Below are 23,881 nucleotides of genomic sequence, written 5' to 3'. Positions count from 1 at the left end.
TTCTGGTGCTGGATCGTTTAATGTCGGTTTCTCTTTTGATGAGTTGTCGTCCTCTTCTGCCATGATGTATGCAGGTTTAAGGCGGTCTACAGTGACTGTAATGTCCTTGCCTCGAACGCGAATGACGTAGGTTCGAGTATTCCTGCTGATGACTTCGTGTGGGCCAGTGTATGGCGACTGTAAAGGTCTTTTGACAGTATCATCTCGGAGTAGCACATGCGTGGTTTTATCCAAATCTTTGAATATAAATGATTGTTTCCTGCCGTGGTGCGTTGTTTTGGCGGGTTGCAATTCATAAAAATGTTGTTGGAGATATTTGACAAAATTAGCTGGTTCACAGTCGTTGGGTTGCTTTGAACCTAAGAATTCGCCAGGTAACCGTAGAGGTTTGCCATAGACCAGCTCGGCTGAGGTAGTTTTGAGATCTTCTCGCCAAGCTGCTCTGATTCCCATCAAGACTGTGGGCAGTGTCTCTGTCCAACGCGTGTTTTGATGGCATTTGATGGCTGCTTTCATTTGTCGATGTAATCTCTCGACCATGCCATTTGCTGCGGGATGGTATGCGGTGGTGTGAATGTGAGTTGTACCTGCCAGACGATTTAGTTGTCTAAACAGCTGTGACTCAAACTGTCTTCCTTGGTCCGTAGTAATTCGTACTGGAGTTCCAAATCGCGTGATCCATCCGGAGTAAAATGCTCGTGCTACTGTCTCTGCTTCTTGGTCTTTCAACGGGAAGGCTTCTGGCCATCTAGTAAAGCGGTCTACACATGTTAAACAGTATCGATATCCCTCCGACGGTGGTAGGATGACGATGTCGATGTGGACGTGCTCAAATCTAGTTGACGGTGGCACAAACGTGCCTAATGGTGCTGAGACATGGCGTGTGACTTTATTTTTCTGACATTGAATGCAACTGCGAGCCCATTGCTTGCAGTCCTTTTCGATAGAAGGCCACACAAAACGCTGTGTTGCGAGTTTCGTGGTTGCGGTAATGCCAGGATGTGAAAGTCGGTGTATTGCATTGAATGCAGCTTCACGGAACGGCTTGGTGATGAAAGGTCTTGCATATGCAGTAGACACGTCGCAAAAGATAGCTACGTTAGCTTCCGGAATCTGCACCTGTTTGAGTTGTAAGGCAGATCCGTCGCGTAGGAATATCTTTAGCTCTTCATCTTTTTGTTGATCAGCTGCCAGGCTTGCGTAATCGAGTGGATTTTCGGTAATCGCTTCTACTCTGGAAAGAGCGTCGGCAACGACATTATCCTTGCCAGAAATGTGGCGGATGTCGGTTGAAAATTGTCCGATGAAGTCTAAATGCCGAAACTGTCGTGGAGTACATTTCTCGGCTTTCTGCTTGAAAGCAAAAGTGATGGGCTTGTGGTCCGTGTATATGACGAATGATCGGGCTTCTACCATGTGTCGGAAATACTTGACTGCCATGTAGATCGCTAGAAGTTCACGGTCGTAAGCTCCATACTTCTGCTCGGCTGGGCTGAGTTTCTTGGAGAAAAACGCGAGTGGTTCCCATTGATCATCGATCAATTGGTGGAGTGCTGCGCCAACACTTGTGTCTGAGGCGTCACTGATGATAGCTAGAGGTGCGTCATTTTTCGGATGAGCTAGTAGTGTTGCATCAGCTAAACTTTTCTTGCATGCTTCAAATGCTTTGATAGTCTCGGGAGTCCATGGAATAGGCTGCTTGCCTTTTACCTTACCCTGGAGAAGTGTGTGCAGAGGTGCTTGAGTACCTGCAGCATTGGGTATGAACCTTCTATAGAAGTTCAAAATACCCAAAAATCGGCGTAGGCTTTTGGCATTCTCTGGGCGGCTGTACTCCCGAATGGCTTCCACCTTGTCGGGTAGTGGACAGATGCCATCCGCAGATACGAGATATCCGAGGAACTTGACCGTGGAGTTACCAAAGTCACATTTCCTTGAGTTTACCACAACTCCGTACTCCTGCAAACGTGTAAAGAGCGTTTTCAGGTGTTGGAGGTGTTCCTCTTCTGAGCTTGAAGCGATCAAGATGTCGTCAATGTAGGCATAGCAAAAGTCCATGCCTTGTAGTACTTCGTCGATGAATCTTTGAAAAGTTTGCGCTGCGTTTTGGAGGCCAAACGACATATATGGGAACTCGAAGAGGCCAAAAGGTGTCGTAATGGCAGTCTTCGGTATGTCTTCTTCAGCGACTGGGATTTGATTGTATGCTCGGACTAGGTCGATGGTGGAAAATACTTTCCTCCCGCGGAGAGCTTGGGCAAAATCTTGGATGTGACGTACCGGATACCGATCTGGTATGGTTCTGGCGTTCAGACTTCGGTAGTCACCACATGGACGCCATTGTTCGTTCGATTTGGCGACCAGGTGTAACGGTGATGCCCAACTGCTACTTGATGGTCGAGCGATTCCAAGTCTCATCATATTCTGAAACTCCCTCTTCGCAATCTGTAATTTATCTGGGGCGAGTCGTCTTGGGCGAGCAGCCACTGGTGGTCCCGGTGTTGTTTCGATATGGTGTTTCGTTGTGTGATGCGGCGTTTTGACTGTGCCATCAGGACGTGTGAGGTCTGGAAACTGTTGCAACAGGTCGTGATACGCAGACATGCCTGAAACGGTTTTGATCGACAGAACCTCTCCAGTACTGCGGTTTCCGGAAGTTGTGAGATGAGTGGTTTGGTCCAACAGACGTCTATTCTTGGCGTCGACTAATAATCCAAAATGGATTAAAAAGTCAATTCCAATGATGGGCTTACTAACATCGGCAATGACGAACCTCCATGTGAAGTCTCGTCTTAGGCCCAAGTTTAATGTCAGCGGAAGGTTTCCGTATGTAGCGATTACTGTTCCGTTTGCCGCTGACAGTTCGTATGTCGTTTTTGTTAGACGTCCTGGAACCTTAGAACGTGGGTACACACAGAGATCGGCACCTGTGTCTACTAGAAATTGCGTTTTCATGTTGCGGTCGGTGACAAATAAGCGGCTTGACATCGGGCTGTATTCGCTGGCCACTATCAGTGATTGCCCGGGGCGTTTCCCTCTTGATGGTTGCAGGGTTGTCTGCACTTCTGTGCAGCTGCTCCGAACCTATGATGGTACCAGCATTTGCCTTGGGTATCTTCTCTGTTGCGACTAGATGAACGTGTACGGCTTCGTGAGCGGTTATTGAATCGACGGTCGTAGTTCTTTGCTCGTGGGCGTGAGTCACCGCTATGGATGCTGGCAATTTCGTTTCGTATACTTGTCATCTGCTCCTGTAATGAGACTGTGAGTTTCCGCATCCTAGTCTCAATCAGTGCTTCCATGGAAACCTCCGAGATTGACGGTCTTTCTGTGGCTTCTACCATGGCATCAGCCAGGTCCGCCACTTTATCCAGATCTGTGTCCTTTTGGGTGGCGAGCACTACCTGCATTGTGTGTGGCAATCTACCCATCCATAAAGTTCTTAGAACTTCGTCGGAGATGGCGGTACCGGCAAGCGTCCTTAAATGTCGTAGGAACTGTGACGGTTTTCGATCTCCCATCTCTTCGTGTTCTAGAAGACGTCTTGTTTTTTTGCTCTTGAGTGGAGCTGAGGCGACGAATCAATTCCTTTTTCAAGAGTTTGTATGCTCCTTCGTCTGGTGGGTTTAGTATGATGTCTCGCACTTCGGAAGCGTACCGTGGGTCCAATGCTCCTAAGATGTACCCGAACCTCGTCTCCTCCGTTACGACTCCTGATGCTGTAAAGCTCCTTTCTGCCATGCAGAACCACATCTCCGGATCCTCTGGGCAGAAGGGTGGTATTCGTACAGCGACTCTATTGACTTCTCCGACGGCCTTTGAAGGTTCGCTGTGACTGGTTGCGGCGGGGCTGTAGGTGTCATCATATTCTCTCGGCATTGTCTTGAATGTTGAATTTGCGGTTGCGTGGAACGTCGGGTTCACCACTGTCGGCGGTTGGTCGCCACTGTTGAGGTCACTCGTGTGTGGTGTCGATGCGTAGGTAGAGGATGATAGTAATGACGAAGTCTTCGATGTCGTATGGTGAGATTTATTTAGCAGCGTATTTATACAATGATAGTTACTTGCTAATTACTCTGAGTCGAGTGACTTGATTTGAGTGACCTTGTGTTGAATTGTTTTCCCTTATTTATACAATACCAAAGTAACACGTCAACACAAAATTTACACAATATAAAATATAATAGGTATACAATTACATTAGACTAAGTATAAGCATCAGCGTTTTTAAATCGAATAGTGAAATGAAATATTATTTGTTATAAAATATGACACTACGAGAAAACTGATTATTCAGATAATATATTAATCGTATAATGCGCTATGATATTATGTTATTATAGTTGTAAGCAAATACTATGGGAAACGTTTACTTAGCTCAATACGCCGTAATACTAATTAAGTATTGTTATAAATGTAATACTACACCGTCTCTAATTTCGCTGACGATATGTATGTTGTTTACTAGAAAATACATTCAGTGGGAATGCATCGCTGCAAAGTAACTTGATATTTTTATAAACAATAGATGAATTTGATAGTTATTATTCGGCCACTACACATCCAATTTAGAATTTTTTACTACATATTAATACTATTATCAACGTTTGCATATTTTGGATTCGATTTTAATTTAGTGTTTTTTTGTTTGACCTTTACTCATATTAGAATTACTTTCATATTGCCATATTGTATTACATATATATTTTAAAATTAAAAAGATAATTAGGCTTATTATTATTTTTTAAATATCTAAGATAAATGTATCCACGAAGCGACCCTGTGCGAAGCCGGGTACTTCAGCTAAGAATAATAATTTACTTTGTGGGAAATTCGTGATTTTATTGTATAGAAAGTTGCAAAAATAAAAAAAAAACCCCACTTCAGTGTACCTACTTCAATTAATTATAATTAAGACTAATTATAATTAAGAAGGAAGATTTATACCTAGCAACACTCTCCTCTGTGTTTTCTACAAATAAAAATTGCTAAGACAAAAGGGCGTAAGTCACAAATAAGAAAATTATCGGGTTCGTTATATTATTGTAATATTTGTCATATCTTACTCCGTGCTACCCTACAAAAATAAGCGTAAGTTGGACACGAAATAACTCTTACTGGTGCACTTTTAGGATGTTTAATAAGTTAACTTTCTAACTAAACAATCTAACCAACATTCACCAAATTGTTGCTGACATCTTTATGGATCAGTGACATCGAAATGATAACACCAAAATATTATATAACTAGGTAGGTACGTAGGTAGTCTTTTTAGCACTATTTAATAACACTCAGGTTTATTAAGTTTCTATGTACGTAATAGTATGCAGAATATAGAATTAATAATAATATCCACATGTAATTAATTGAAAGTGCATAAGAAAAACATGGTACCCGTCGTGCAGCAGTGAAACGAAGTCTGTGCCATTTCTCCTTATACGGCGTCTTTATTATTTATACCTTGAACTCGTTTCAATGCCCAACTCGACAAGCAAGTTAGCAATGAAGAGAAAAAAAATGCCTGCATTTTAAATAACACAAGAAAGGATTCGCGAAAGAATATGTGCGATCAAATTATATTGGAATATCGTTACAAAATTAAGATTAATATTAATAATACTACGATTTCTCTCCTCATTTTCTTCTTCGACATCTAGGTATATGCAGATTGAGTGAACCATCAAACACTCATTCTTATACAATTTTCCTGAAGATATATTCGCATTGACAATGTCACCATATAATTATATAATAGATATTATATGCTTAAATTTAAATGTGATTGGATATATAAATGTCGCTACCTGAAAGCAAGAATGGGAGAAGTCAAAAAATAGTTTTCTTCTGTACCTAGATAATAATGATTAATAGATAATAATGGCAGAATTGTTTTATTCCATTATTTACAGTGGGTTATCAAAGTTATCCCTTCTTCCCTGTCGCTTTGAAGTTACAGGTTACAAATTACGTTTTTACGTGTATTATTTATTTATTTAATTATTACTACATATTATATTAATACAAGTGAATGTCATTTTATCTAATGTTATGCGAGGTAATCAGGCAAAGAGGCGTATCAGTGTAGTACAAAGTGCAAACTCTACAAGTGGCATTTTTCCTTTAAAATTGGGTAAAACATTTAAAAAAAACCGTCATTAATTCATTATATATGTACAGCTTTCGGCAATCGATTGGCATACTTATCTCAAAATCAACTTTTTTTTAACCACATTTAAATAACATTTTAATTATATCTAATGGCCACCTGATGGGCAACGCACCATTTGCGTTGGACGCAGCGAATGGGTGATTGAGATAACAATAATATTATATTATATAAACAATCATAAAATACAATATATTGTATCGTGATAAATAGATATTCAAAAATTACTAGTCAATTGCAAACTCGAGTGTATTTTTTTACCAAATATGATCTAATATAGGTACCTATAGGAAGTAATACTAAGTGAATAGGTATTTTTATTAAATGTATAAGTAATTTGGAAAGGTGTTATTATTAAATATAATTATATCTTATGAAACGAAAATCAGGTATGAATCAATTTATTTATTCTCACTTTTAGAATGATGGCGTTTAAAATAATAGCTTTATATTGATACCAATATGGTTTTTTTTAAATTATTAATAACCACGTCCTTGCTTTTTCGTATAAGGTGGTTGTTAGTAATTTTGAACACTCAAAAATACCCAGGCTTTGAGAGAATCACATAAATATATTGTGTCCTCACCGGGATCGAAACCAAAGCTCCCGGATGGGAGGCCAGCGCCTTACGCACTGCACTAAGAGAGCCGCCTGGTATATTATGGTAATAATGGTATTTGGTATTATAAAAAATAGAGCGTCTTAATGATATTTTAACATAGATTTTTTCTACATAGCTTACAGATTACTTCGACATAGTTCGCAATTAGGGAATCCAATCCCGAGCCAAAATTCTGATCCCGGGATTTCAGGATTACAATTTGACCTGGTCCCGGGATTGGCACTTTTTCCATTGTTAATATATTTTTTTTTATATTTACAAATAGCGTTGATAAAATCGGTCAAAAGTAAATCTAGTATTTTTTTTCGACCATGTCCGATCCTAATAGGATCATATGGGCCTCCACAGAGTAGAAGTTTGTATTAACAGAATTTGTTTTTTACGAGAAATGGATGTCAGCCACTTGCTCAACCTACTAGGTCCATACCCTGACTCACACACAAATTGACAAACAATATGTGTACTTGCCAGACCCAGGATTCGAACCTGAGACCCACGGCGTGATAGTCCAACGCTTATGCCGCGCGGCCACCGTGGGTGTAAATCTAGTATAATTTATATTACAATATTATTTACTCCATTAAACTTATGTATTTCCAAGATTGAACGTTTAAGTTTAATGGAGTAAATAATATTGTAATATAAATAATAATGTGAGTTTAATATGAGATTGCTGTTTCTGATCGTAAAGACTCAATGAATGGGTTAGCGAGATTTAAAATAGTAAAGAAAAACATGGTGTACTTATGACCTTTCCGCTTCATAAATCTAATTAGACAGCTAAATATGAAACTGCCGCGATCATGGTGGAATTACTTTGTTAATAGTGCGAAGCATTGTTTTTCCAATCTTTCACATTTTTATTAATTTATGTGAAAAAATAAAATGAATCGGCAACTTACACATGGGTATAAATCAAACTTCATTCAAACTCAGTTTATTTCTAATGTAGTTATTTGTTATTAAAAGTATTTTTTTTATTTTCCATAAAAATTGATAAAAAATCAATCCCGAAAGTTTCGGGATTATGTTTATCAATCCCGGGATTCATAGGTATCGAAAATAGTTCGGGATCCCGGGATTGGAATCCCTACTCGCAATGATACATTTCACACACAAAGACCCAATAAATGAATGCCAAGTCATATAAGTATTGCTTTAATATTTCATTTAAAATACATGGATTTCCCTAGAAAGTTATAATGCAGTTTTCTCTAAACCTTTTTATCCATATTTTTTTAGCATATATGTCACTATTATAGAGAATTCAAAACACTGACAGTGAACTACGTAATAACAAACATTGTTGGTACGGTATTAATGATTTATTGTTCTTTTCATTTGAAACCAGTCAACCATACAATATTGTAAATATTTCCAAGAAAACATCATGTCAATTAAAGTAACAGACAGCATTCGTTTTCACTTCAAACTCTCGATTCAATTGGCAACGTTAAAAAGAAGTTGATTTCTCATTACAATGATGATTCTATATTATTCGCTATGCTGTGCACTCTGTAAAAAAACTTAGTAGATAACTTTCACTGAATTGGTAAGGCTTACGACATACGTAGTACGTTAACACTGTTATAATAGGTATTGACACAGCCCCCATCGAGCCTGTAAATATTAGTGATGGGTTAATCTATTAAATAATGTATCTTAAAGGTACCTTATATTGAGATGATAATATTATTACAAATGGATTCAATGAGAAAAAATTCTCTCACCGTTGAAGCATTGTGTTTTTCTTCGCATAGTTAGGGGTTGTTTTTGAACCTACCTAATTTTATATTATACTCTTATTATTATTGGTAATTTACGTAAAAGGTTTCCGACATTTTTATTTTGCATTATTTACATTATGCAATATCAAGACAATAAAAAAAGCATACTTAACAAAAAACCTTATAGTAAATAAAATATATTATCAAGGACACATTGTTCAATTTAGTATTCTAATATCCATAAAAATTATAAAGTGCCTTCTTATAAAAGCTTCTATTTAAAGCTTTTCTTTTAATATATGAAGACACATAAGTCAGTCTGCTAATAATTATAATACAATTAGGACAGATTATTGTTTATTTTATGAATTTAAAATTTTCCATAGTAATAACGTAAGGTACTCGTATTAATATACCTTTATTATTTTATATAACAATGATTAATCTCGGAAAGTATATCAACCGCACCCATGATTTAACGTTTTTTTCGGGGTACCAACATGTGGAATTGATAGCGTCATTACCAAAAAAGTTTGAATATTTTAGTAACGTTATATGTAGTTTAAATACACGTATGTACTTATATCTGTGCGGCTCTTGTGGTTCAGTGGGTACAATATTTATGTGTTTTTCTCAAAGCTCGGGTGTTTGTGATTGTTCAAAATTACTAACAACCACCTTGTACGAAAAAGCAAGGATGTGGTTATTAATAATTTAAAAAAAAAACAAAAAAAAAACGTCTTAATGGTGCTATAATAGCGATCCACACGCTGTCGTGCTGTCATTGAAAGATGCGCACATGGTACTAAAAATATAATGAATGATAAAACATTTTATTTTACTGCAGTGTAAAAGAAAAATGCAATATTGGTCTGTAGATCAAATTTAATCTTACTACATAATTTGATGATATATATATTGATATAATAAAACAGATAATATGTAATAATATTAAACTGTTTAATAATATTGTTTTGAATTATAGGAGTACAATAAGTAATGAAACACTATTGGAAACTGTGAAAAACATATTTAATATTGTCTAAATAGTAAGTATAGACATAAGATACTTTTTATCGAGTAACTAACTGTCCTATGTATCACGTACATACCATTAGTAAACGATACAAGAGTTGCGGTCACTTTTCCTTACGTATGCTTATACATGTCTCGGTCTTTGCGGTACAAACTGTACCACTAATTACCTTTTCTACTGTAAATAATATCTACATATTGCTTTATTGGTTTTGAATAAGATATCATGCCTGTCTCTTGACCGTTTATTCCCCGGGTATCCTAAACTTTTCGAACCACTGTGCCTTTTTAATGCAAATATTTTATGAACGCTCCCCGAAAAGACGTATGTTTGAAAATGATTCATTGCATATTAATTATAAATAAAAAAAAACTATTTAAAATGTTATATTTTTGCTATTATACAAGCAGACTAGTAAGTATCACCACTCAAAAACACATACAATGACATACTGGTAAAAACATATTTTAATACGATGTTTGTTTGTTTTATGGACAAAGACATGTCTTTTGATAACTAATTTATCAAAATATAATTCATGTAGGTCAGGTGTGAGCAACCTTTCATAGTTCTGGGGGCCTAACTATCATTCTGTTTTCAACTCAAGAGCCGGACCGAATTATAAATAAAATAAATTAATATTGAATGAATTAAAACAAGTTACTACTTCGTATTTCATTCATTTGTATAATGACCAGTGATTACAAAATTTAGTGCGAATATTGATTTTGTAATTATTCAACTATGAGACTATCAATATTGGCGTCGATACTGCTTAAGAATACTCGAATTTTCGAGGTTTTGTCCGTTACCTTTGTTCGGATTTTTGATTTATTGTTTTTAATCCTCTAAAATAACTGTATTATCATCCACCGTATTCCGGTTCGACCGTGAATGGCACGCTTTACTTTGCTGAAATGGATCAGAGCCCTTATATGATTTAAGTGCAAAAAAGCGGTCTCGATTTGTATTCTTTCCCTTTTTAATCGTCCTAGCGCCCCCACTTTGAAAATCACTGGTGCATATGCATACTTGGTGCTCAGTATAATGTAATATCGGTATATACTAAACGTATTGAAATATATGGATAATACGAGCTTTTTGAATTTGGTATTTTGTTAATAAAACATAACATGAGTATTTTTTTGACTGACAAGATTTAATGCATCGTCTAAAACCGGCTTAATCTAATAATACTAATACTATATCCAGTAAATAGATACTTGAATCTTTATTAAATACCATTTAGCAAACAAGTATTAAAATGTATTGATAAACATCAGAATACATATCCTTTATAGCGGTAAAGTCATCAGCAAAATATTCAGTAACAGTTTATTTAAATAGTTATCTATTCGTAAGTATGCATAAAACTAACAGTTAATAATCCATATTTAGAATTATTATTTTTATGTGAATAAGTTAACACTTAACTGTTTCATAAAATACAGTTAGTATGTAGATACAATATAAAATGATTATTAAAATTTGAAAGATTATGTGTGTACCTAATTATTTTTCACTTACATCTTAGATTTTATATATTAGTACCTATACCTAATATATAGTATTATTATCCTTCATATAAAAAACTCGTAATTGAATACATATTAATGAAACCGTTTATTTAAAAGATTTTAATTGTCATTTTTGCTACGAAGCAGATTAATCTCTACAGAGTAGAAGTTATGTTGCAATTCATTAGGTCCATGCTTCGAACTCTTAAACACGCATTGAAAAAAAACATGCAAATATTTCAAAACGTGGGATTCGAATCTGCACTCACAGATTTACCACTATCACTTTAATATAAATTAACTTATGATTAACTATTAACATTAACTTAGTTAACTATTACATAACCGTAAAACTTACCGTTGATTCATAGCGACACTCATTTTGAACTGTTTAGTTTTAAATGTTTACCAATAATAAATAATATTGATAATTCTCAATTAAATTTCTCACCCCACCAAAAATACGATCTGAATATTTTCAATAATAAATTAATTCCACTGAATATTTTTTTAATTCAATCCCAAAATATATTTTCGTATAAGTCTCGTATTTTAATAAAATCTTAAATCTGACTTTTATATTAGATTCTGACTATTTCGTTTTTATTTTCGATTTATTAGTAAAGTTGTTATCTGGTTACTGGACTGTACCAGCGTACGATTTGCACTGCACTGGTGTATTTTCTTGGAGCTTGCAGACCTTTGCAGAACAAGTCATGACCAATTCTGAAATGTCGGATGGTTTAGTTCTCCAGCGGCGTACATACGGTAAAAATCAGTCGCAAGAATATATCAATTTTAATGTCTCACTATGGGATTTGATTTAGTATATGCATATTTAGTAGATTGACATTTATTGTCTACTCAAAGACATTCTCATTGTGTATTTATATTTAAAATAATATAATATAACCCAAAATAATTAAATAAGTATATATATTTATATATTATGACGACTGAATCACAGTCAAAACCATTATTAAAATATTGAGTAACACATTGTTATAAGTAATAAATTGTAAATAGGCTAAAGATTTAATTTTTGTCCACATATTTTTGCATTTTGGCATCTATTTTTTATGATAAAATCATTATTTAGTTTTGAATTTGACCGGTATGAATAATCCATAATTTTCATATTAGTACTAATTATTGAAGGTATTACAAAACACTGTAATAGTTTTCAATTATTTATTAATAGTTTTTTATTAATTAAGTTTTTGAATAGTTTTAGCGAGAAAAATAAAAACGGTCGGATAAAATATTTCATCATTCCACGCCACTGGCAAGACGTCTGCATTCCCAGATTATAGGTATATAATATACCCAGTGCCGTGGAGTAGTGGTTCTGACTCACCTTTGTTTGTTTAGTGACATGACAAACATGACGTGAGTATTAAACTTTTTATACGTCAAAATTAGCAAGTCAGAGCTTTTCTTTATATTAAGAAATCTCATCATGATTTTCCAATTAACTTGCGAAGGCGTTTGTGGGAATTTCTGCCTAAAAATGTAGTCTCATAGTTTATTATTTTGAACACAAAGGGTAAACAAATCATGAATAACATTCTATAGTTAGCTGTTATTAATGGCAACGGTAAAAAGTAATGTACATATTATAGAGATTTTTTACCATATCATCTAATAATGTTACGCATTTGTATATCTAACAACACTATATTATTCTATATAAATTGGTTCGATAGTTGGTAGCTATTTCGGTAGTCATAACATTGTTAAAATTAAAAATACAAGCGATTTACAGTAGGTAGGTACATTGTTCACAGAAATTAGTTTCAAAAAAGTATGAAATAAATGATAACTCTACAATTAAATAATTTTATGGGTTAACATATTATTAAATACCTACCAATCTATTTCGAAAAATATAAAAAAAAATATCTGATCAACACATTGGTTTTACTAGAAGAATATTACTATTTGTAGGTACTATAATGCTGCTAATTATGTAGGTATAATACCCTCCACGTAACCTTGCAATTTGGAATAGTTTTTTTCTAATTATTTCGAATTATTCGATGAAATCAGCCAATCAGGCGCCTTGCATTTACTAATACACTAATACGCAGTGCGTATTACACACAAATCTTATCACTCTGTACAATTGCATAGTTACGTGGAGGATACTCTACTATTGTGACGTTGGTAATGCATCGCTTAATTTTCGTTTATAGATAATCTTCCTAAAATTAGGTAATTTTCAAATTTGCTTAGATTCACTTTTTAACAAAGTGAAAAATTGCGTAATTTTTAGTCCTCCTTCATATTAGGTATGTGGTTACTGGTAAAAAAACACATCGTTTCTTTGGTCGTATTGCTTATGTATGACATTATTTAGCAAAAAAACGTCCGACTTTACGATTACGTGGGATTGAAATGGATGTGACGCTGTTTGAAAATAGACCTGCAAGATTTATCCACTATTAAAAATCAGTCCCATATTTATTAGGTTTTTAAGCGATTTCATGTTAAATTTGTCGAGCTTTGAAAATCACATAATATTAAATACTTTGTTTACTCTTTAGAGAGTGATATAGAATTGACTTGATTTTGTCTTTTACGATAATTCATTAGGTACATACTAGAAACAATTCGAGTTTGTCTGTAGTTATATTAATATGTAAATAAAGCACATAATAATTAACATTTACATTATTTCATTGTACCAACCGACTGAGCAGAGTTTAACATGCTTTTCTTCTGATCGAGAAAATTTAAACGTTATTTTTTCCATTAATATAATAATATATTATCATAATAGTTTTTTCCCATTTTTCACTCCACATTTTGAAGAAATGGTTGAACTAATTTTTGTTCATTCTTCATTGTGAATTTAATCATCGAATATAGACTACATAATATTCAAATGGCTCAAAAATAGTTCAAAGCTTTTTCACCGCGAGGCTATATTAGCGAGATATCATCTATGTACCAAAACCAGCATCTAGAATTACCAACAATAAGCCCTCGTTTAACGTCTGTTCAGATAACTACACATTATTTATAGAGGTCTATATACTTAGTCTTGAAGCGGAAGTTATGATTTACCTTATTTACGTATTTTGATAACGATCTGATGTTTAAAATAATACGTATTTCTAATGATTATACAACTACGCTACTGCGCATATTAAATGAAAATAAAGTTTAATACGGTAATTAAATTTGCATAGACGCAAACACCGAGAAAGGTAAAAGGTTCTAATTAAAAAAATAATTACAGGGAAGAAGATATACAACGTAGATAATTTCAATTTATGTTAGTAGAAAATAAACGTTAATAATTCTTTCTGGATCGTGCATAAATTAATCCGCTTGATATCAATTACATATAACTTTTCTAATTGAGTTGAGAAACAACGCGATTTAAAATCACTCAACAAAGCGTGTCCAGATTCATTGAACATTGTTTATACACTACAAAATTTATTCGTTTAACGTTAACATGTTAAACAGCAGATTGTCTAATAATATTTACTTTTTACCATATTATTAATAAATTATAATTTATTTTTTTACTATTTTAGGAGAAAGCAGTGACAAAGTTATTGAATTAGTGATTAGATGCACATAATACGGATAGTGTATACCTAATATAAAATTCTTAATAATTTAAGATAACAAGCTAGTACTTCGACTAAATAAATAAATTAATATAGGTACCTACTTATTATCAATGTCTAATATTATTTGTATAAAATAATAAAATGGGATGGTGTTTATTATTTATGCGTACCTCTCTAGGTATTTCTATGATTTTTAGTAATTCATACTGGTATTATAAGTATTATAAGAATAACCTAACCTAACTTAGCTATATGATAAACTGTTATGAAAAATACAATTAGTATTCCCTGGACTTATGTTATTGGACAATAACAAATAAATAATTTCAAAGCAACAAAATAATGATACTGAAGGAAATCTTCTCTATATGGATGGACACTAAATATATATTATGAAAATGAAGCTGAAGATACTGTGTTTCAGAAAATTGATTAAATTGCCTGCAAGTTGCATTATTTTACATTGCAGGTTGATTTGTATCAAACTTCACACTAATATTGGCATCTTATGTCAAAAAAATATTTCAATATAACTTTATATACCTACTCAAACAATAAATTCCACAAATTATTAAATGTGCAAATATTGTCTAGAAAAATTGAATGTATCATGAATTGTTTTTGAATTACTGCAATTATGTCATACAATATTATTAAGAGTCGACGATTTTACAGTCATGTGGTGTAGTAAATGTAGTTGCTCTTTGGTTGTAGGTATCTTTTTCAAGCTTTTTTATTACCCAGTTCGTTATTATTATAAGGAATCACCGATGACAGGAATATTACATGTATTTGTTTTTAAAATCTGTGTTTCAAATTTAGAATATCCAGAAATAAAATGTTACATTTCAAAATATTCCATAATATGATTTTAGCAAAGATTTGTGAATAGTTTATTTAATTGGTTTTAAAACTTCGTTTTGAATGGATTGACTGCGATAAAATGATAACATCTACGATAATCGTGTTATAGTATATTAGTTTATTGAATTGGTTCTAAAACTGTCCACGAGTTGCAACTGGTCTGGTGAGTATCAGCAAGCAAGAAACAGCTATCGTCTTGTTTCTGTTGCATTTCAAACTGTGTAATGATCAATTATTTTCACATGTCGCCTCGGGACACACTGTTTCGCGAACTGCAATATGTAGGTCCTTCAAATAGCGGTTCGTTGGATTCCTTCGATGCGCGAGAATACTTTGATAGTATGTACTGCCGCAAATTTTGCCCTTAGCGTTATACCACAGAATATGTTATATTGATAGTAAATAGTACATTTGTCTTCTCCCTCTCTCTTATACGTTTACGTGTATGTTCTATCATACTGTGGTGTCTTGGTGATTCAGACTCAATTATTTATCTGTGAGATGCTGCATCAGCCTGACGGAGTCTTTATGAGTCCCCCGACTTTCCCGAGCATGCCATCGCAGAACTCGTTCATTTATCAAGCTTCAACATTTATCTGATGGTTCTTCATATTCCATAATGTTTCCATTTTGTATGGTGCTTAAGACAGTAGGTACTTCAGTGAAATGGCAAATAATTTTCAACTATACGTGCGACGAAATTTCGGACTGGCTGGCAATCGGAGAGCGAAAGTCGAGCTGTGAATACGTCAAAATGTTTTGTGATGGCGACGGGGGAATTAATTCTTAAATCGTGTAAAGATGACTAAAAAACGTTACCCATTTACTTGAAAAAGGAAACATGTCAATGAATATATTAATATATTATTATTATTAGTAATAGAACAATAAACATAACATTAAATTGACGCATGTTGACGCATGTTGACTTTTTATGACAAATTATGTTTTGTTCTCCACGCGTCATTTGCACAATCTTCGCGTCGCGTAGTAACAGTCGTTTTATACCGTGCCCCAGAAGATTATAGTACCATATTCCTATTATAATTACCATTAAACGCACTAATTCTTCGATACTCTAATCACTTGTTATGTATAATCTGTCAAACTATTATGAGAGTATAATTTTTTTTTCGCGACCCGATTACCTAACCGATTATTTAAAAAAATAAATATATATATTATGAATATAACAGTATGAAAAATGGATAAATATGAGTAGGTAGATATTATAAGGGGAAATCCCGCGTTGACGCAAACAGGTAGTCGCTGTGCCGCGTGGCAAAGGTGATCCTCTGTCGGCGCTGGCCAAAAGTTTATTTTCGTCGCCGCTGGACTGAAAGCTCAAAGCTCGACGCAGAAAGTTCCGTCGCTCAGAGGATGTTAGCAGAGGCATAACTGAGGAATTCGTCGGCCAAAATAACCGCTAACTAGGTCCAGGAGACAACGTTTTAAATGTTTTACTATCGTCACTCAATTTAACTTGTTTGAAACATTTTATAAGAAAAGGGTGTCGTGGTTTTCGCTGTGGTAAATTTACACATGTTAACAGTCGAGAATATTGTTGAAAATATTTATTAAGTATATTTATTTCGATATAAATTAACATTCTTTCAATATTTATCAAATACCTTTTAAATTCGTCATAATAATTATTTTAGGTCGTTGGAATTGTAGTGTGAAATTCCAAGACGGACACAAAATGACGTTCTTTCATATTTCAAAGCAACTGATCGAGTGTGTTCATATTATTATAATATAATAGTATCACTGATATGTCTTGTTTTCAATCAGAAAATCTTAAGTCTTTTTAATTTGTTGTCCAATTATTTGTTTTTTCTTCATCATAAAACGTACTAAAGTAGTAACATTCTAAAATACAATAAAACTATGAAGAAAACAATTAATTTATACTATTTTTTAGTAGTTTTTTTTTACCTAGAAAGCACATAATTTTTATTATAAAATACTTTTAAGTTCCTACCGATGAGTCATAACAATATTATAAATTCAAAATACATAATAACAATTTTTGACTTAATACATTTTGGAATGTCACTCTTCAATATTATAAAAGATATTTAAAAATTCATTATCAAGCATTGTATGTTAGTTTAATGATCAACCGTTTTTTAATAATTATGTTTTTCTTTCGGTAGGTAGTCAAGTTTCGTAAATATTATAACATATTACAGACATGGCAATGAATTGAATACTTACATAATTTGGAAACACATCATAAAAATACTACCTATTAGAAAAAAATCTTCAAAAAACATGGTGCCAGACAGGACTCGAACCCGCATTCATCGCATTCCAACTAATGTGCTTTACAAATTTAACCACCTGCACCCTAAACAATTACGACAAAATTAACTAATAGACATGGAACTGAACGAGTCTGGTTAAATATTTTTTACAAGATCTAATTTGTGTGTTTCTAAATTATGAATGCGTGATTTATTCCTTGGATAATAAAAATATTTTATTAATTTAATACGTCTCATAAAAACGATGTTGGGCTTTTATGACTGTGGCAATACTGTGTAAAAAGAGAAATTAAAATTTCGGTTCCAAGCGCTGGGCTATCATGGCATAATTTTCTTAACTAATGGGTTAAGTTCATGATGAATTGTTTAAAAGAAAATCAACGAGGATTTGAACACACGACCCATGGGACTTCTTCATAGCTTCTGCTTTACTATGGGTATTTATTTATGCAGCATACAATATAACTCGTAAGGTGGTGTAACTCCTAACAAATGATAATATTAGTAGATAAAAAAATGTTAAAAAATATAATACCTACAAAAATTAATTCCAAACATAAATTGCTGGCATATAGTTAAACGCATAATTTCTGAAGTATTTCACAGCTAATAAATACGACGAAAATAATGTATTTTAAATTATTTATTTTCTAATTCTATCGTGATTTATTCGATTCACCCAAGTCATCAAAATAATATATATAACTCGATTAAATAAAAATGTCTTCCAGTTTCCGCATTCTTTGGTTACAGTTTTTAAAATGTACCATTTGTCACTGTATTTGGAACGGGCGTATTTTCAACTGAGTGATTTTTATCTCGGAGCGTGGAGAATGAAAACTTTGGTGGATTTTCCATTTCAGTTTTGGCATTCATAGAATTATTGTTGACTTCGGGGCTCATAGGGGTGAGCTCGTTAAATTATTTGGTTATCTATTTTCAGTACTTTGAAGTTGTTATTGAATTAACAATATTAAATTGCTAATCTAATATCCGGCGACAGTATACAAGTCAAACGAAGTATTTTACTAGCCAGTGGGTGTGATTATAGACTAACAAAAACAGTTAAAATAATATTTGTTGTCCGAAAAAATAAAATATCTAATTCATATAACGATCAATACTAGAAACAATTACTTATGTATTATGTACAGGTATACCACATACTTATAAGTCACAAGAGATCTCGTATACATTTTAAACTACAGTAGGTATGAAAAAATGCTCATATTCAGGTGGGTAAAGCCACACAACATACAGTCGTAAGTTTAAAAAAATATTCTGGATCCTTCTCACCATTAGGTCGTACTTCAACTAGTTCGGGGTCCTCACAATCGACCCACTCTCAAGTCTGATCTAATGAAATATAAAGTAGTTTAGTTTAATAGTGTAGCATCCTCAAGGAACCAAGAAGTACGCAAGACAGCTATCAATGTCTGTATGGCGAATAAAAATATCCAAACATAATGCCAAGATCACTTACAGACGTTATTCGCGATAGAATTATGTCATTTATAACAATAAATCGGATCGGGCCGTGGAAAAATACCGCTACGGTTCCCGTAAAATCAATTCTGTCTTCTAAGCGTTTTATATGTATTCAGCTGGACCCCAATATTTTAAAAACCATTTGCCTATTGAAAAATAAAAAAGATGCTATGGTTAATAATTAGACTACAAATAATATTTTCGAAAAAATAAGAGGATACTAATATTATAGTTGAGTTATTATTTCTAGCGTATGCATCATTTTCTAAAACGAGGTTTTAAAAAGGGCTAATATGCACGTGCGTTTAGGATTCATATGAATTAACAATGACAGCACACAGTCTTGTGGATTTAATTTTAGATTTAAACGTCTTCAGGAAACGAAAAAAATATTTGTCTATGTAGATCTAATAATAGGTACTAAAATTGTAAACTCACTCAATGACATATTTATTGAGCCGGACATGACCAACGACATCTGTATTTTACATTTTAAAACAGAGCTTTGATTACTTTATTATTATTTTTTATGTAGATAGTTTAATATAAGGAAAAAATAATATTCAAATATATAACCAAAGGTTCTTATTAATTTATAAAATTATTGAATAGCAGCAACCTTCTTTAATCTTGCAATAGTTTATTAATGACATTGCACGTAGGTTACACGGTAAAAAAATGACGCCGATCATTTTCTTCATCGGTAAGTGTGGTAAGTTTTAAGAAATCTTGAAAAAATCTGAACTTATGACATTCCAATAAACAAAAGAAATTCAAAAAATATTTAGAATAAGTCATGCGTGTTTAAAAAATATCGGTATTTAATTTAGAGTAACATGCCAATAATTCAAGCGTTTGGCATAAAAACGGCTTTACGAAATAATGTTTTTAAATAATATTACTAATGGAAAAGTTTAGTGAGGAAGTTGTTCGGGAAACACTTCTGTGTCTCATGGAATTTCTGTAAACAGTTTTATTGTATATTTAATTGTGTTGTCCATGGTCACTGAAATTATTGAGATAATTACCTACAAACATATTATTACCATCTTATAGCTAAAAATAATTCAACTTAAATTTACAAAATTATCTCTGGCCAGTGCCACATTACTGATTATTCAAAAATTATTTATCTTTAAAATGTAGGCCACCTATTTACACTGTATTTGAATCGGTCTTAAATTATTATTATTATTGCATTATTATTTATTTATGAGTATATAATCAACAGCTGATTATAATTTTAATATTATAATAAGAAGATTTACATGGAGCTGCATATTCTTCCCATAATTATTATTTGCTTGCGTCGCATTCTTTTGGGTTTTTTTTACGAATTTGTCCTCAGAGAGGCAGGCAAATTGGAAAAACTCTTGACATTTTCTCAGGTCAAAGGTCAAAGAGGATGAGGAAAATCGTATTACAGATGGATTGACTAAATTAAGAGTGCCACTGGCTTATACTAAATACCATATGCCCTTCGTTTTACTGTATGTGGAACTAAATTCTGGAAAAGATTAATCTATCTGTTTTACTACTCTCAGTAACGAAATTCCGACGAAGAAGATGAATAATGATGTAATACTAAATATTTTTCTCTGTTATCTTTTTTCATTAGGTATTTAAATTATTTTCATAATTTAAAGCAAGGTTCACAAAGTGTGTCCCACGGGCCAAATATGTTCCGCGAGATTTATGTTAAATCTGTATTATTTTTTATTCTTCATATCCTCTGGCAAGAATGGATGGTCAGACACTTTGATATTTGTGTATGCGGATATGAGAAGTGCTGTTCCCATTTAATATGCAGTTCGAATGAATATATTTGCAAGAAAACGTAGAAGCAAAAGCATCTTATCGTGATAAGAATTTAATTGAATTATACTAAGGACTTTCACTTGAGGTATATCCAAATATAATTAAAGATGCTCATTAAATGGCTTCTTTATTTGGAAGTATCTATATTTGTGAAAAAAAACATTTTCTACAATGAGCATTGATAAATCAAACTTAAGACCAAGATTAACAGACAACCATATCGCATCTGTTTTGCGTATTCGCAGCACAAACTTTGAGCCTAGATTGAAGGATTTAGTTTCAAACAAATAATTGCATAAATCACATGGTTTTAGTAATGTATATTAATTAGTTAAAAATATTAGTTTACACAATGAAATATTATTTTTATTTTTTGCCTGTTTTTAAAAAACAGAAAATATTTACAAAAGAAAGGGCGGCCCGCCAAAGAATTTCCATTTCAAGATTGTCCCTTTGACGAAAAAGTTTGTGAACCCCTGATTTTAATTGACTAATTTCCGCAGTGAGAAGTATGATTTACTCCATGTAATAATGCAGGGAAATGTAGAGGGCAGTAGTCGTTGGTAGAAAGAGATTCTCTTGTCTACCCGACATCCATAAGTGGCTCATTATCCAAGGCGAAATGATACGACTGGCTAAGGATAATGAGGTGTGCTGTAAGTCGGTCACCAACCTATGAAAGAAGACGTCACCAAAAGAAAACCTTTGCATCGTAGATAGCCCGTTGACTCAACTGAATCCAATAACTACGAGAGTTGTTATTTTAAATTGAGAAGTGAGTTTCCAAATATTCAAGGATTATAGTAAGTTCTAAAGTAGGTTACCTACATTTTTAAAAAAATAAATATTAACAATTATTGTGTTTTTTTAAATAAGATAAATGTATATAATATATTGACCACCATGCGACCTCGTATGAAGTCGGATAGTTCATTTTGCGAAAAAAAATATCTTAAAACTGGAAGTTAGTTTCAAACTCAATAATATTTATCACTCAATTTTGATATAGTATTTACTAATTTATTTGTATTGTATTAATATTGTATTTTTAAAAAATCAAATATTTGTAATATGAAATATTTTATTTGACTGGAGAATTATTATTGTAAGTGTTAGTTTATCAAGAGACTTAACATGTACCTTCAAATATTATCTTAATGAAGTTGATTTGATGTGGCCAGAACTACAAGTGTAATTAACCGTAAAGTACAAGAAGTTAAACCTATACATTGCGAAAAGTTTTTAAAAAATTAGAATTCCCGCAAAAAAGTGAATTATTTTTGTCGGTGAGAAGGCGTCTAAGTTAAAATAAATGTCTGGTGTTTAAATTAAGAGATTTTATACTGTCGCCGCGATGTGAAAATTTTTAAAAATACGTTTTAAAAAAATCTATGATGAGCTAATGACAAGAGTGATAATGAGCCAAACGTATTTTAACTTTCCTATACTTCGCCTTTTCTTGAAGTTCATTTTAGTTGAGGAGACTGATATGTTGTCACTGAGCTAGAATGTTTAGTTTAGAATAATAATAATACATTCGTTGATATAGGTAATGAAAGCATAAATAGAATAGAATAAATCTTTTTAAAAAGATACTGTAGAGTTGAGTGATATGACAGATTTGGTTCAATGGTTTGACCTTGCCCCATGACGTAAATTGGTGTTTAAAATAAAAGTAGTCTCCCTGTGGTCGCCCCCGCCATAATTATTAAAAAATCTCTCGTTTATTACAAAAGTAATTCCCCAAGTTGATTGTGTCGTTAAAATTTTGGCCTAGTGCCGTGAAGTTTATTTCGAAACATAGACAAGAAAAAAATGCTTTTGAAATGTTTTTTTATTGTCGACGATTTGTCTGTAGATAGTATGGAAATTGTTTTGATTCATTATAATTTTATTAAAATGTCAATTTTTGTACACCAAGATGAACTCAGCGAAACACGTGGAATCGTATTTTTATGAAAACGGAAATTAACGTTTTTGTAAATGTTTAATTATCTAATTCTAAAGCATATTGAACTTTATAAAAAATAAATATATTCTATAACAAATTAACTGCAAGTAAATAAGCATTAAAAAGACACCGAAAATACACATAAGTAAAATTTTATAATTAATAATAAGAATTCATTAATAATTAATATATACATTGAAATTTAATATGTAGCTGTAAATGTATTTTGTATATTGCACCATTCATTTTGGGCAGTTTTAATGTGACTTCAATAATTTTATTCCGTAAAATATACTATAATAATACTGACCAATGTTGCAAAATATTCTATATACTATAGAAGGTAAGTATTTAAAATTTAGTTTGATTGTAGACGTTTGGCAGTGATGAGGTGGAGGTGATAGGAGGTCGTTGTTGCTTGGTTCTTGAGTTCAAATCGGGATTTATACGTTAATTTAAAAGATATTTGTGTTAATGTATATTGCACAAACTCAACGTTAAGTTGGACCAATTAAATTGTTCCGAAATAATCCCGCATATATATTTTAACACGCTTTGTGCACACTCTGTATAGCTCGTAGAATACAAAACAGCGGAATTATTTGTCTAGATTCGAAGTACCTCAACGCTCAATGAAGTAGTAATTTAAAGCTCACGTGTTATTCTCGGAAGTATCTGGAGCTTTAGAGCAGGAGTCGGAAACCAAAGGCCTACAAGGCTAACTATACTAACATTACATATGGCCAGTATGTTGAATTATTTCAATAATGCATTTTATATGAAGATAATATTTTTATAAGAGATTTTATTAAAATTATAAATAATTTTATACCT

At 32.8% G+C, this 23,881-nt stretch overlaps 1 protein-coding gene across 4 annotated transcripts in view; it reads right to left on the bottom strand.

The window, feature by feature from the left end:
* The window catches only part of LOC147079035 (uncharacterized), a 62,906-nt gene that overhangs the window by 16,530 nt on the left and 22,495 nt on the right, over positions 1–23,881 (bottom strand). For 2 of the 4 annotated variants that reach the window (XM_085952757.1, XM_085952774.1), the window contains exon 1: positions 11,428–11,743. The exons of the other annotated variants lie outside the window; for them this stretch is intronic. In XM_085952757.1, the coding sequence (XP_085808883.1) occupies positions 11,428–11,450 (23 nt within the window). In that variant the 5' untranslated portion in view covers positions 11,451–11,743. Of the gene's footprint in view, positions 1–11,427; positions 11,744–23,881 lie in introns of those variants that run through there. 4 annotated transcript variants of the gene reach the window in all.

The sequence above is a fragment of the Rhyacophila brunnea genome, unplaced genomic scaffold (assembly GCF_057557595.1).
Source record: "Rhyacophila brunnea isolate RB1 unplaced genomic scaffold, BYU_Rbru_1.0 scaffold_10, whole genome shotgun sequence".
Taxonomy (NCBI): Eukaryota; Metazoa; Arthropoda; class Insecta; order Trichoptera; family Rhyacophilidae; genus Rhyacophila; species Rhyacophila brunnea.
The sequence above is the reverse complement of the archived record's forward strand: the minus strand, read 5'-3'. Positions and strand labels throughout refer to the sequence as shown.